Below are 13,571 nucleotides of genomic sequence, written 5' to 3' on the forward strand. Positions count from 1 at the left end.
CGAGATAAGAGCCCGTGGAATTACAGGAAAGTTGCTGACCTGGTTGAGGAAGTGGAGGGATGGGCTAGCAAGTTGGCTGATGACACAAAGGTTGTGGGTGTTGTGGATAGTGTGGAGGGCTGTCAGAGGTTGCAGTGGGACATCGATAGGATGCAAAACTGGGCTGAGAAGTGGGAGATGGAGTTCGACCCAGAGAAGTGAGAGCTGGTTCATTTTGTTCAGTCAAATATGATGGCAGAATATAGTATTAATGGTCAGACTCTTGTCAGTGTGGAGGATCAGAGGGATCCTGGGGTCCGAGTCCATAGGACGCTCAAAGCAGCTGCGCAGGTTGACTCTGTGGTTAAGAAGGCGGACGGTGTGTTGGTCTTCATCGATCGTGGGATTGAGTTCAGGAGCCGAGAGGTAATGTTACAGCTCTATAGGACCCTGGTCAGACCCCACTTGGAGTACTGTGCTCAGTTCTGGTCGCCTCACTACAGGAAGGACGTGGAAGCCATAGAAAGGGTGCGGAGGAGATTTACAAGGATGTTGCCTGGATTGAGTTCAGGAGCCGAGAGGTAATGTTACAGCTCTACAGGACCCTGGTCAGACCCCACTTGGAGTACTGTGCTCAGTTCTGGTCGCCTCACTACAGGAAGGACGTGGAAACCATAGAAAGGGTGCGGAGGAGATTTACAAGGATGTTGCCTGGATTGAGTTTAGGAGCCAAGAGGTGATGTTACAGCTCTATAGGACCCTGGTCAGACCCCACTTGGAGTACTGTGCTCAGTTCTGGTCGCCTCACTACAGGAAGGATGTGGAAACCATAGAAAGGGTGCGGAGGGGATTTACAAGGATGTTGCCTGGATTGAGTTTAGGAGCCGAGGGGTAATGTTACAGCTCTATAGGACCCTGGTCAGACCCCACTTGGAGTACTGTGCTCAGTTCTGGTCGCCTCACTACAGGAAGGACGTGGAAACCATAGAAAGGGAGCGGAGGTGATTTACAAGGATGTTGCCTGGATTGGGGAGCGTGCCCTGTGAGAATAGGTTGAATGAACTCGGCCTTTTCTCCTCGGAGCGACGGAGGGTGAGAGGTGACCCGATAGAGGGGTACGAGATGATGAGAGGCATTGATGGTGTGGATAGTCAGAGGCTTTTTCCCGGGGCTGAAATGGTTGCCACAAGAGGACACAGGTTTGAGGTGCTGGGGGGCAGGTACAGAGGGGATGTCAGGGGTGAGTTTTTCACTCAGAGAGTGGTGAGTGTGTGGAATGGGCTGCCGGCGACGGTGGTTTTGGGGGGATACGAGAGGGTCTTTTAAGAGACTCCAGGGCAGGTACATGGAGCTGAGAAAAATAGAGGGCAATGGATAAGCCTGGTAATTTCTAAGGTAGGGACATGCTGAGCTCAACTTTGTGGGCCGAAGGGCCTGAATTGTGCTGTCGGTTGTCTGTGTTGGTAGGAGGCAGCGAGTGGGAATACCAACCAACATTTGGGGAGGGGTAGCTGAAGTGATTGCGAAGACATTAGCAATGATCTTTTAAAAATCAGTAAATTCTGGAATGTCCTGGTGGGCTGGAAAACTGCAAATGGCACTCCACGCTTTAAAAAGGGTGGGAAGCAAAAGAAAGGAAATTTTTGGCCAGTCAGACTGACTTCAATGGTTGGGAAGATGTTGGAGCCAATTATTAAGTATGACATTTCAGGATACTTGTACGCACATGATAACAACAAGCCAGATTCCTAAAGGGAAATCTTTTTGGAAAAATCTGTTGGAATTCATCGAGGAAATGAGAAGGAGGATAGACAAGGGAGAGTCAGTGGAATTTTCAGAAGGCCTTTGACAAGGTGCCACACGAGGTAAGAGCCCGTGTTATTGCAGGAAAGATACTAACATTGATAGGAGATTGGCTGACTGGCAGGACACAAAGAGCGGGAACAAAGAGGACCTTTTCTGGCTGACTGCCGGTGGCCAGTGGTGTTTCGCAGGGGTTGGCGTTGGGACTCCCTCTCTTCAGGTTGCGCGTGATTTGGATGACTGAAATGAAGGCTTTTTGGTCAAGTTTGTAGATAGATGGAGGGGCAGGTAGCATTGAGGAAGCAGAAGAACTTACAGAGACAAAGCAAATTTGGCTGCCGGTGACAGGGGTCGGTGGTGGGACCACTGCTTCTTATGCTGCATGTTGATGGTTTAGATGATGGAATAGATTAGCAAGCTTGTAGACGATACGGAGATTGCCGGAGAGGCAGGTAGTGTTGAAGAAATCTGCAGGAAGCTGAAGCACCGGACGGATTAGGAGAATGACAAATTAAATACAATGTTGGAAAATGCACGGCCGCAGGAATGTGGCAGCAGGAATAAATGTGCGGACTATTCTCCAAACGGGGAGAAGATAGGGAAATCCGGGTGGGAGAGGCGGCCGCTGGGGGGCGAGAACCGGGGGAACGGTCATTGTGTGAGTCATGCAATACAGAGGCACTGGGTGAGGTCCGGACCCCGGTGTGGGGAACAGACTGGCCCTCAATGACTAAAACAGAGTTTGCTCCCTCAGCATCGTGTGCGGATTCATGGGGGCAGCTTTTGTCTATCTGAACCGGCTCTTCGTCATCCTCATGAAGAAACGGAACGTCCTCACACGGATCCTAATGAAACAGTGAGTCCGAGGATCGGGAGACGGGATCTCCCCCGGAGAGACAGTGACAGAGAGACACTGGTCAGTGTACAGATCTCCCCCTGAGAGAGAGGGACTGAGAGACACCGGTCAGTGTACAGATCTCCCACTGAGAGAGAGGGTCTGAGAGACACCGGTCAGTGTACAGATCTCCCCCTGAGAGAGAGGGACTGAGAGACACCGGTCAGTGTACAGATCTCCCCCTGAGAGAGAGGGACTGAGAGACACCGGTCAGTGTACAGATCTCCCCCTGAGAGAGAGGGACTGAGAGACACCAGTCAGTGTACAGATCTCCCCCTGAGAGAGAGGGACTGAGAGACACCAGTCAGTGTACAGATCTCCCCCTGAGAGAGAGGGACTGAGAGACACCGGTCAGTGTACAGATCTCCCCCTGAGAGAGAGGGACTGAGAGACACCGGTCAGTGTACAGATCTCCCCCTGAGAGAGAGGGACTGAGAGACACCGGTCAGTGTACAGATCTCCCCTGAGAGAGAGGGACCGAGAGACACCGGTCAGTGTACAGATCTCCCCTGAGAGAGAGGGACTGAGAGACACCGGTCAGTGTACAGATCTCCCCCTGAGAGAGAGGGACTGAGAGACACCGGTCAGTGTACAGATCTCCCCTGAGAGAGAGGGACTGAGAGACACCGGTCAGTGCACAGATCTCCCCCTGAGAGAGAGGGACTGAGAGACACCGGTCAGTGTACAGATCTCCCCCCGAGAGAGAGGGACTGAGAGACACCGGTCTGTGTACAGATCTCCCCCCGAGTGAGGGACTGAGAGACACCGGTCTGTGTACAGATCTCCCCCTGAGAGAGAGGGACTGAGAGACACCGGTCAGTGTACAGATCTGCCCCTGAGAGAGAGGGACTGAGAGACACCGGTCAGTGTACAGATCTCCCCCCGAGAGAGAGGGACTGAGAGACACCGGTCTGTGTACAGATCTCCCCCCGAGTGAGGGACTGAGAGACACCGGTCTGTGTACAGATCTCCCCCCGAGTGAGGGACTGAGAGACACCGGTCAGTGTACAGATCTCCCCCGGAGAGAGAGGGACGGAGAGACACCGGTCAGTGTACAGATCTCCCCCGGAGAGAGAGGGACCGAGAGACACCGGTCTGTGTACAGATCTCCCCCGAGAGAGAGGGACTGAGAGACACCGGTCAGTGTACAGATCTCCCCCCGAGTGAGGGACTGAGAGACACCGGTCAGTGTACAGATCTCCCCCTGAGAGAGAGGGACTGAGAGACACCGGTCTGTGTACAGATCTCCCCCCGAGTGAGGGACTGAGAGACACCGGTCAGTGTACAGATCTCCCCCTGAGAGAGAGGGACGGAGAGACGCCGGTCAGTGTACAGATCTCCCCCGGAGAGAGAGGGACGGAGAGACGCCGGTCAGTGTACAGATCTCCCCCGGAGAGAGAGGGACCGAGAGACACCGGTCTGTGTACAGATCTCCCCCGAGAGAGAGGGACTGAGAGACACCGGTCAGTGTACAGATCTCCCCCTGAGAGAGAGGGACTGAGAGACACCGGTCAGTGTACAGATCTCCCCCCGAGAGAGAGGGACTGAGAGACACCGGTCAGTGCACAGATCTCCCCCTGAGAGAGAGGGACTGAGAGACACCGGTCAGTATACAGATCTCCCCCGGAGAGAGAGGGACCGAGAGACACCGGTCAGTGTACAGATCTCCCCCGGAGAGAGAGGGACCGAGAGACACCGGTCAGTGTACAGATCACCCCCTGAGTGAGAGGGACCGAGAGACACCGGTCAGTGTACAGATCTCCCCTGAGAGAGAGGGACCGAGAGACACCGGTCAGTGTACAGATCTCCCCCTGAGAGAGAGGGACTGAGAGACACCGGTCAGTGTACAGATCTCCCCTGAGAGAGAGGGACTGAGAGACACCTGTTGTGTACAGATCTCCCCCCGAGAGAGAGGGACTGAGAGACACCGGTCAGTGTACAGATCTCCCCCTGAGAGAGAGGGACTGAGAGACACCGGTCAGTGTACAGATCTCCCCCCGAGAGGGACTGAGAGACACCGGTCAGTGTACAGATCTCCCACTCAGAGAGAGGGACTGAGAGACACCGGTCAGTGCACAGATCTCCCCCTGAGAGAGAGGGACTGAGAGACACCGGTCTGTGTACAGATCTCCCCCGGAGAGAGAGGGACGGAGAGACACCGGTCAGTGTACAGATCTCCCCCGGAGAGAGAGGGACCGAGAGACACCGGTCTGTGTACAGATCTCCCCCGAGAGAGAGGGACTGAGAGACACCGGTCAGTGTACAGATCTCCCCCCGAGTGAGGGACTGAGAGACACCGGTCAGTGTACAGATCTCCCACGGAGAGAGAGGGACGGAGAGACACCGGTCAGTGTACAGATCTCCCCCGGAGAGAGAGGGACCAAGAGACACCGGTCTGTGTACAGATCTCCCCCGAGAGAGAGGGACTGAGAGACACCGGTCAGTGTACAGATCTCCCCCTGAGAGAGAGGGACTGAGAGACACCGGTCAGTGAACAGATCTCCCCCTGAGAGAGAGGGACTGAGAGACACCGGTCAGTGTACAGATCTCCCCCCGAGAGAGAGGGACTGAGAGACACCGGTCAGTGTACAGATCTCCCCCTGAGAGAGAGGGACTGAGAGACACCGGTCAGTGTACAGATCTCCCCCCGAGAGGGACTGAGAGACACCGGTCAGTGTACAGATCTCCCCTGAGAGAGAGGGACTGAGAGACACCGGTCAGTGTACAGATCTCCCACTCAGAGAGAGGGACTGAGAGACACCGGTCAGTGCACAGATCTCCCCCTGAGAGAGAGGGACTGAGAGACACCGGTCTGTGTACAGATCTCCCCCGGAGAGAGAGGGACGGAGAGACACCGGTCAGTGTACAGATCTCCCCCGGAGAGAGAGGGACCGAGAGACACCGGTCTGTGTACAGATCTCCCCCGAGAGAGAGGGACTGAGAGACACCGGTCAGTGTACAGATCTCCCCCCGAGTGAGGGACTGAGAGACACCGGTCAGTGTACAGATCTCCCACGGAGAGAGAGGGACGGAGAGACACCGGTCAGTGTACAGATCTCCCCCGGAGAGAGAGGGACCAAGAGACACCGGTCTGTGTACAGATCTCCCCCGAGAGAGAGGGACTGAGAGACACCGGTCAGTGTACAGATCTCCCCCTGAGAGAGAGGGACTGAGAGACACCGGTCAGTGAACAGATCTCCCCCTGAGAGAGAGGGACTGAGAGACACCGGTCAGTGTACAGATCTCCCCCCGAGAGAGAGGGACTGAGAGACACCGGTCAGTGTACAGATCTCCCCCTGAGAGAGAGGGACTGAGAGACACCGGTCAGTGTACAGATCTCCCCCCGAGAGGGACTGAGAGACACCGGTCAGTGTACAGATCTCCCCCCGAGAGAGAGGGACTGAGAGACACCGGTCAGTGTACAGATCTCCCCCTGAGAGAGAGGGACTGAGAGACACCGGTCAGTGTACAGATCTCCCCCTGAGAGAGAGGGACTGAGAGACACCGGTCAGTGTACAGATCTCCCCCTGAGAGAGAGGGACTGAGAGACACCGGTCAGTGTACAGATCTCCCCTGAGAGAGAGGGACTGAGAGACACCGGTCAGTGTACAGATCTCCCCTGAGATAGAGGGACCGAGAAACACCGGTCAGTGTACAGATCTCCCCTGAGAGAGAGGGACTGAGAGACACCGGTCAGTGTACAGATCTCCCCCTGAGAGACAGGGACTGAGAGACACCGGTCAGTGTACAGATCTCTCCCTGAGAGAGAGGGACAGAGAGACACCGGTCAGTGTACAGATCTCCCCCCGAGAGAGAGGGACTGAGAGACACCGGTCAGTGTACAGATCTCCCCCCGAGAGAGAGGGACGGAGAGACACCGGTCAGTGTACAGATCTCCCCCCGAGAGAGAGGGACTGAGAGACACCAGTCAGTGTACAGATCTCCCCCTGAGAGAGAGGGACAGAGAGACACCAGTCAGTGTACAGATCTGCCCCCGAGAGAGAGGGACCGAGAGACACCAGTCAGTGTACAGATCTCCCCCGGAGAGCCAGTGACAGAGAGACACCGGTCAGTGTACAGATCTCCCCCCGAGAGAGACGGACTGAGAGACACCGGTCAGTGTACAGATCTCCCCCTGAGAGAGAGGGACAGAGAGACACCGGTCAGTGTACAGATCTCCCCCCGAGAGGGACTGAGAGACACCGGTCAGTGTACAGATCACCCCCTGAGAGAGAGGGACCTAGAGACACTGGTCAGTGTACAGATCTCCCCCTGAGAGAGAGGGACAGAGAGACACCGGTCAGTGTACAGATCTCCCCCCGAGAGGGACTGAGAGACACTGGTCAGTGTACAGATCTCCCCCCGAGAGAGAGGGACTGAGAGACACCGGTCAGTGTACAGATCTCCCCCTGAGAGAGAGGGACTGAGAGACACCGGTCAGTGTACAGATCTCCCCCTGAGAGAGAGGGACCGAGAGACACCGGACAGTATACAGATCTCCCCCGGAGAGCCAGTGACAGAGAGACACCGGTCAGTGTACAGATCTCCCCCCGAGAGGGACTGAGAGACACCGGTCAGTGTACAGATCTCCCCCTGAGAGAGAGGGACTGAGAGACACCAGTCAGTGTACAGATCTCCCCTGAGAGAGAGGGACTGAGAGACACCGGTCAGTGTACAGATCTCCCCCCGAGAGAGAGGGACCGAGAGAGACCGGTCAGTTTACAGATCTCCCCTGAGAGAGAGGGACTGAGAGACACCAGTCAGTGTACAGATCTCCCCCTGGGAGAGAGGGACTGAGAGACACCAGTCAGTGTACAGATCTCCCCTGAGAGAGAGGGTCTGAGAGACACCAGTCAGTGTACAGATCTCCCCCTGGGAGAGAGGGACTGAGAGACACCGGTCAGTGTACAGATCTCCTCCCGAGAGAGAGGGACTGAGAGACACCCGTCAGTGTACAGATCTCCCCCCGAGAGAGAGGGACGGAGAGACACCGGTCAGTGTACAGATCTCCCCCCGAGAGAGAGGGACCCAGAGACACCGGTCAATGTACAGATCTCCCCCCGAGAGAGAGGGACTGAGAGACACCGGTCAGTGTACAGATCTCCCCCCGAGAGGGACTGAGAGACACCGGTCAGTGTACAGATCTCCCCCCGAGAGGGACTGAGAGACACCGGTCAGTGTACAGATCTCCCCTGAGAGAGAGGGATTGAGAGACACCGGTCAGTGTACAGATCTCCCCCGGAGAGCCAGTGACAGAGAGACACCGGTCAGTGTACAGATCTCCCCTGAGTGAGAGGGTCTGAGAGACACCAGTCAGTGTACAGATCTCCCCCTGAGAGAGAGGGACTGAGAGACACCGGTCAGTGTACAGATCTCCCCTGAGAGAGAGGGACTGAGAGACACCGGTCAGTGTACAGATCTCCCTTGAGATAGAGGGACCGAGAAACACCGGTCAGTGTACAGATCTCCCCTGAGAGAGAGGGACTGAGAGACACCGGTCAGTGTACAGATCTCCCCCCGAGAGAGAGGGACTGAGAGACACCGGTCAGTGTACAGATCTCCCCCCGAGAGAGAGGGACGGAGAGACACCGGTCAGTGTACAGATCTCCCCCCGAGAGAGAGGGACTGAGAGACACCAGTCAGTGTACAGATCTCCCCCTGAGAGAGAGGGACAGAGAGACACCAGTCAGTGTACAGATCTGCCCCCGAGAGAGAGGGACCGAGAGACACCAGTCAGTGTACAGATCTCCCCCGGAGAGCCAGTGACAGAGAGACACCGGTCAGTGTACAGATCTCCCCCCGAGAGGGACTGAGAGACACCGGTCAGTGTACAGATCTCCCCCCGAGAGAGACGGACTGAGAGACACCGGTCAGTGTACAGATCTCCCCCTGAGAGAGAGGGACAGAGAGACACCGGTCAGTGTACAGATCTCCCCCCGAGAGGGACTGAGAGACACCGGTCAGTGTACAGATCACCCCCTGAGAGAGAGGGACCTAGAGACACTGGTCAGTGTACAGATCTCCCCCTGAGAGAGAGGGACAGAGAGACACCGGTCAGTGTACAGATCTCCCCCCGAGAGGGACTGAGAGACACTGGTCAGTGTACAGATCTCCCCCCGAGAGAGAGGGACTGAGAGACACCGGTCAGTGTACAGATCTCCCCCTGAGAGAGAGGGACTGAGAGACACCGGTCAGTGTACAGATCTCCCCCTGAGAGAGAGGGACCGAGAGACACCGGACAGTATACAGATCTCCCCCGGAGAGCCAGTGACAGAGAGACACCGGTCAGTGTACAGATCTCCCCCCGAGAGGGACTGAGAGACACCGGTCAGTGTACAGATCTCCCCCTGAGAGAGAGGGACTGAGAGACACCAGTCAGTGTACAGATCTCCCCTGAGAGAGAGGGACTGAGAGACACCGGTCAGTGTACAGATCTCCCCCCGAGAGAGAGGGACCGAGAGAGACCGGTCAGTTTACAGATCTCCCCTGAGAGAGAGGGACTGAGAGACACCAGTCAGTGTACAGATCTCCCCCTGGGAGAGAGGGACTGAGAGACACCAGTCAGTGTACAGATCTCCCCTGAGAGAGAGGGTCTGAGAGACACCAGTCAGTGTACAGATCTCCCCCTGGGAGAGAGGGACTGAGAGACACCGGTCAGTGTACAGATCTCCTCCCGAGAGAGAGGGACTGAGAGACACCCGTCAGTGTACAGATCTCCCCCCGAGAGAGAGGGACGGAGAGACACCGGTCAGTGTACAGATCTCCCCCCGAGAGAGAGGGACCCAGAGACACCGGTCAATGTACAGATCTCCCCCCGAGAGAGAGGGACTGAGAGACACCGGTCAGTGTACAGATCTCCCCCCGAGAGGGACTGAGAGACACCGGTCAGTGTACAGATCTCCCCCCGAGAGGGACTGAGAGACACCGGTCAGTGTACAGATCTCCCCTGAGAGAGAGGGATTGAGAGACACCGGTCAGTGTACAGATCTCCCCCGGAGAGCCAGTGACAGAGAGACACCGGTCAGTGTACAGATCTCCCCCTGAGAGAGAGGGACTGAGAGACACCGGTCTGTGTACAGATCTCCCCCCGAGAGAGAGGGACTGAGAGACACCGGTCAGTGTACAGATCTCCCCCTGAGTGAGAGGGACCGAGAGACACCGGTCAGTGTACAGATCTCCCCCTGAGAGAGAGGGACCGAGAGACACCGGTCAGTGTACAGATCTCCCCCTGAGAGAGAGGGACCGAGAGACACTGGTCAGTGTACAGATCTCCCCCCGAGAGAGAGGGACTGAGAGACACCGGTCAGTGTACAGATCTCCCCCTGAGAGAGAGGGACTGAGAGACACCGGTCAGTGTACAGATCTCCCCTGAGAGAGAGGGTCTGAGAGACACCAGTCAGTGTACAGATCTCCCCCTGGGAGAGAGGGACTGAGAGACACCGGTCAGTGTACAGATCTCCCCTGAGAGAGAGGGACTGAGAGACACCGGTCAGTCTACAGATCTCCCCCGGAGAGAAAGGGACTGAGAGACACCGGTCAGTGTACAGATCTCCCCCTGAGAGAGAGGGACTGAGAGACACCGGTCAGTGTACAGATCTCCCCTGAGAGAGAGGGTCTGAGAGACACCGGTCAGTGTACAGATCTCCCCCTGAGAGAGAGGGACTGAGAGACACCGGTCAGTGTACAGATCTCCCCCTGAGAGAGAGGGACTGAGAGACACCGGTCAGTGTACAGATCTCCCCCTGAGAGAGAGGGACTGAGAGACACCAGTCAGTGTACAGATCTCCCCCCGAGAGAGAGGGACTGAGAGACACCAGTCAGTGTACAGATCTCCCCCTGAGAGAGAGGGACTGAGAGACACCGGTCAGTGTACAGATCTCCCCCTGAGAGAGAGGGACTGAGAGACACCGGTCAGTGTACAGATCTCCCCCTGAGAGAGAGGGACTGAGAGACACCGGTCAGTGTACAGATCTCCCCCCGAGAGGGACTGAGAGACACCGGTCAGTGTACAGATCTCCCCCTGAGAGAGAGGGACTGAGAGACACCGGTCAGTGTACAGATCTCCCCCCGAGAGAGAGGGACTGAGAGACACCAGTCAGTGTATAGATCTGCCCCCGAGAGAGAGGGACCGAGAGACACCGGTCAGTGTACAGATCTCCCCCGGAGAGACAGTGACAGAGAGACACCGGTCAGTGTACAGATCTCCCCCCGAGAGGGACTGAGAGACACCGGTCTGTGTACAGATCTCCCCCTGAGAGAGAGGGACTGAGTGACACTGGTCAGTGTACAGATCTCCCCTGAGAGAGAGGGACTGAGAGACACCGGTCAGTGTACAGATCTCCCCTGAGATAGAGGGACCGAGAAACACCGGTCAGTGTACAGATCTCCCCTGAGAGAGAGGGACTGAGAGACACCGGTCAGTGTATAGATCTCCCTCCGAGAGAGAGGGACTGAGAGACACCGGTCAGTGTACAGATCTCCCCCCGAGAGAGAGGGACGGAGAGACACCGGTCAGTGTACAGATCTCCCTCCGAGAGAGAGGGACTGAGAGACACCGGTCAGTGTACAGATCTCCCCCCGAGAGAGAGGGACGGAGAGACACCGGTCAGTGTACAGATCTCCCCCCGAGAGAGAGGGACTGAGAAACACCGGTCAGTGTACAGATCTCCCCCCGAGAGAGAGGGACGGAGAGACACCGGTCAGTGTACAGATCTCCCCCTGAGAGAGAGGGACCCAGAGACACCGGTCAGTGTACAGATCTCCCCCCGAGAGAGAGGGACTGAGAGACACCAGTCAGTGTACAGATCTCCCCCTGAGAGAGAGGGACTGAGAGACACCAGTCAGTGTACAGATCTGCCCCCGAGAGAGAGGGACCGAGAAACACCAGTCAGTGTACAGATCTCCCCCGGAGAGCCAGTGACAGAGAGACACCGGTCAGTGTACAGATCTCCCCTCGAGAGGGACTGAGAGACACCGGTCAGTGTACAGATCACCCCCCGAGAGAGACGGACTGAGAGACACCGGTCAGTGTACAGATCTCCCCCTGAGAGAGAGGGACAGAGAGACACCGGTCAGTGTACAGATCTCCCCCCGAGAGGGACTGAGAGACACCGGTCAGTGTACAGATCTCCCCCTGAGAGAGAGGGACCGAGAGACACTGGTCAGTGTACAGATCTCCCCCTGAGAGAGAGGGACAGAGAGACACCGGTCAGTGTACAGATCTCCCCCCGAGAGGGACTGAGAGACACTGGTCAGTGTACAGATCTCCCCCCGAGAGAGAGGGACTGAGAGACACCGGTCAGTGTACAGATCTCCCCCTGAGAGAGAGGGACTGAGAGACACCGGTCAGTGTACAGATCTCCCCCTGAGAGAGAGGGACCGAGAGACACCGGACAGTGTACAGATCTCCCCCGGAGAGCCAGTGACAGAGAGACACCGGTCAGTGTACAGATCTCCCCCCGAGAGGGACTGAGAGACACCGGTCAGTGTACAGATCTCCCCCTGAGAGAGAGGGACTGAGAGACACCAGTCAGTGTATAGATCTCCCTCCGAGAGAGAGGGACTGAGAGACACCGGTCAGTGTACAGATCTCCCCCCGAGAGAGAGGGACGGAGAGACACCGGTCAGTGTACAGATCTCCCTCCGAGAGAGAGGGACTGAGAGACACCGGTCAGTGTACAGATCTCCCCCCGAGAGAGAGGGACGGAGAGACACCGGTCAGTGTACAGATCTCCCCCCGAGAGAGAGGGACTGAGAAACACCGGTCAGTGTACAGATCTCCCCCCGAGAGAGAGGGACGGAGAGACACCGGTCAGTGTACAGATCTCCCCCTGAGAGAGAGGGACCCAGAGACACCGGTCAGTGTACAGATCTCCCCCCGAGAGAGAGGGACTGAGAGACACCAGTCAGTGTACAGATCTCCCCCTGAGAGAGAGGGACTGAGAGACACCAGTCAGTGTACAGATCTGCCCCCGAGAGAGAGGGACCGAGAAACACCAGTCAGTGTACAGATCTCCCCCGGAGAGCCAGTGACAGAGAGACACCGGTCAGTGTACAGATCTCCCCTCGAGAGGGACTGAGAGACACCGGTCAGTGTACAGATCACCCCCCGAGAGAGACGGACTGAGAGACACCGGTCAGTGTACAGATCTCCCCCTGAGAGAGAGGGACAGAGAGACACCGGTCAGTGTACAGATCTCCCCCCGAGAGGGACTGAGAGACACCGGTCAGTGTACAGATCTCCCCCTGAGAGAGAGGGACCGAGAGACACTGGTCAGTGTACAGATCTCCCCCTGAGAGAGAGGGACAGAGAGACACCGGTCAGTGTACAGATCTCCCCCCGAGAGGGACTGAGAGACACTGGTCAGTGTACAGATCTCCCCCCGAGAGAGAGGGACTGAGAGACACCGGTCAGTGTACAGATCTCCCCCTGAGAGAGAGGGACTGAGAGACACCGGTCAGTGTACAGATCTCCCCCTGAGAGAGAGGGACCGAGAGACACCGGACAGTGTACAGATCTCCCCCGGAGAGCCAGTGACAGAGAGACACCGGTCAGTGTACAGATCTCCCCCCGAGAGGGACTGAGAGACACCGGTCAGTGTACAGATCTCCCCCTGAGAGAGAGGGACTGAGAGACACCAGTCAGTGTACAGATCTCCCCTGAGAGAGAGGGACTGAGAGACACCGGTCAGTGTACAGATCTCCCCCCGAGAGAGAGGGACCGAGAGAGACCGGTCAGTTTACAGATCTCCCCTGAGAGAGAGGGACTGAGAGACACCAGTCAGTGTACAGATCTCCCCCTGGGAGAGAGGGACTGAGAGACACCAGTCAGTGTACAGATCTCCCCTGAGAGAGGGTCTGAGAGACACCAGTCAGTGTACAGATCTCCCCCTGG

At 56.8% G+C, this 13,571-nt stretch overlaps 1 protein-coding gene across 1 annotated transcript in view; it reads left to right on the forward strand.

Moving 5' to 3' along the window:
- Nucleotides 1-13,571, forward strand: part of LOC132386988 (chloride channel protein-like) — a gene marked incomplete at its 5' end in the record, with an annotated part of 88,710 nt that overhangs the window by 49,596 nt on the left and 25,543 nt on the right. The window contains one exon of the mRNA XM_059959346.1: nt 2,537-2,638. Within this exon, the coding sequence (XP_059815329.1) occupies nt 2,537-2,638 (102 nt within the window). The remainder of the gene's footprint in view (nt 1-2,536; nt 2,639-13,571) is intronic.

This window comes from Hypanus sabinus, unplaced genomic scaffold (assembly GCF_030144855.1).
Source record: "Hypanus sabinus isolate sHypSab1 unplaced genomic scaffold, sHypSab1.hap1 scaffold_1452, whole genome shotgun sequence".
Lineage (NCBI taxonomy): Eukaryota > Metazoa > Chordata > Chondrichthyes > Myliobatiformes > Dasyatidae > Hypanus > Hypanus sabinus.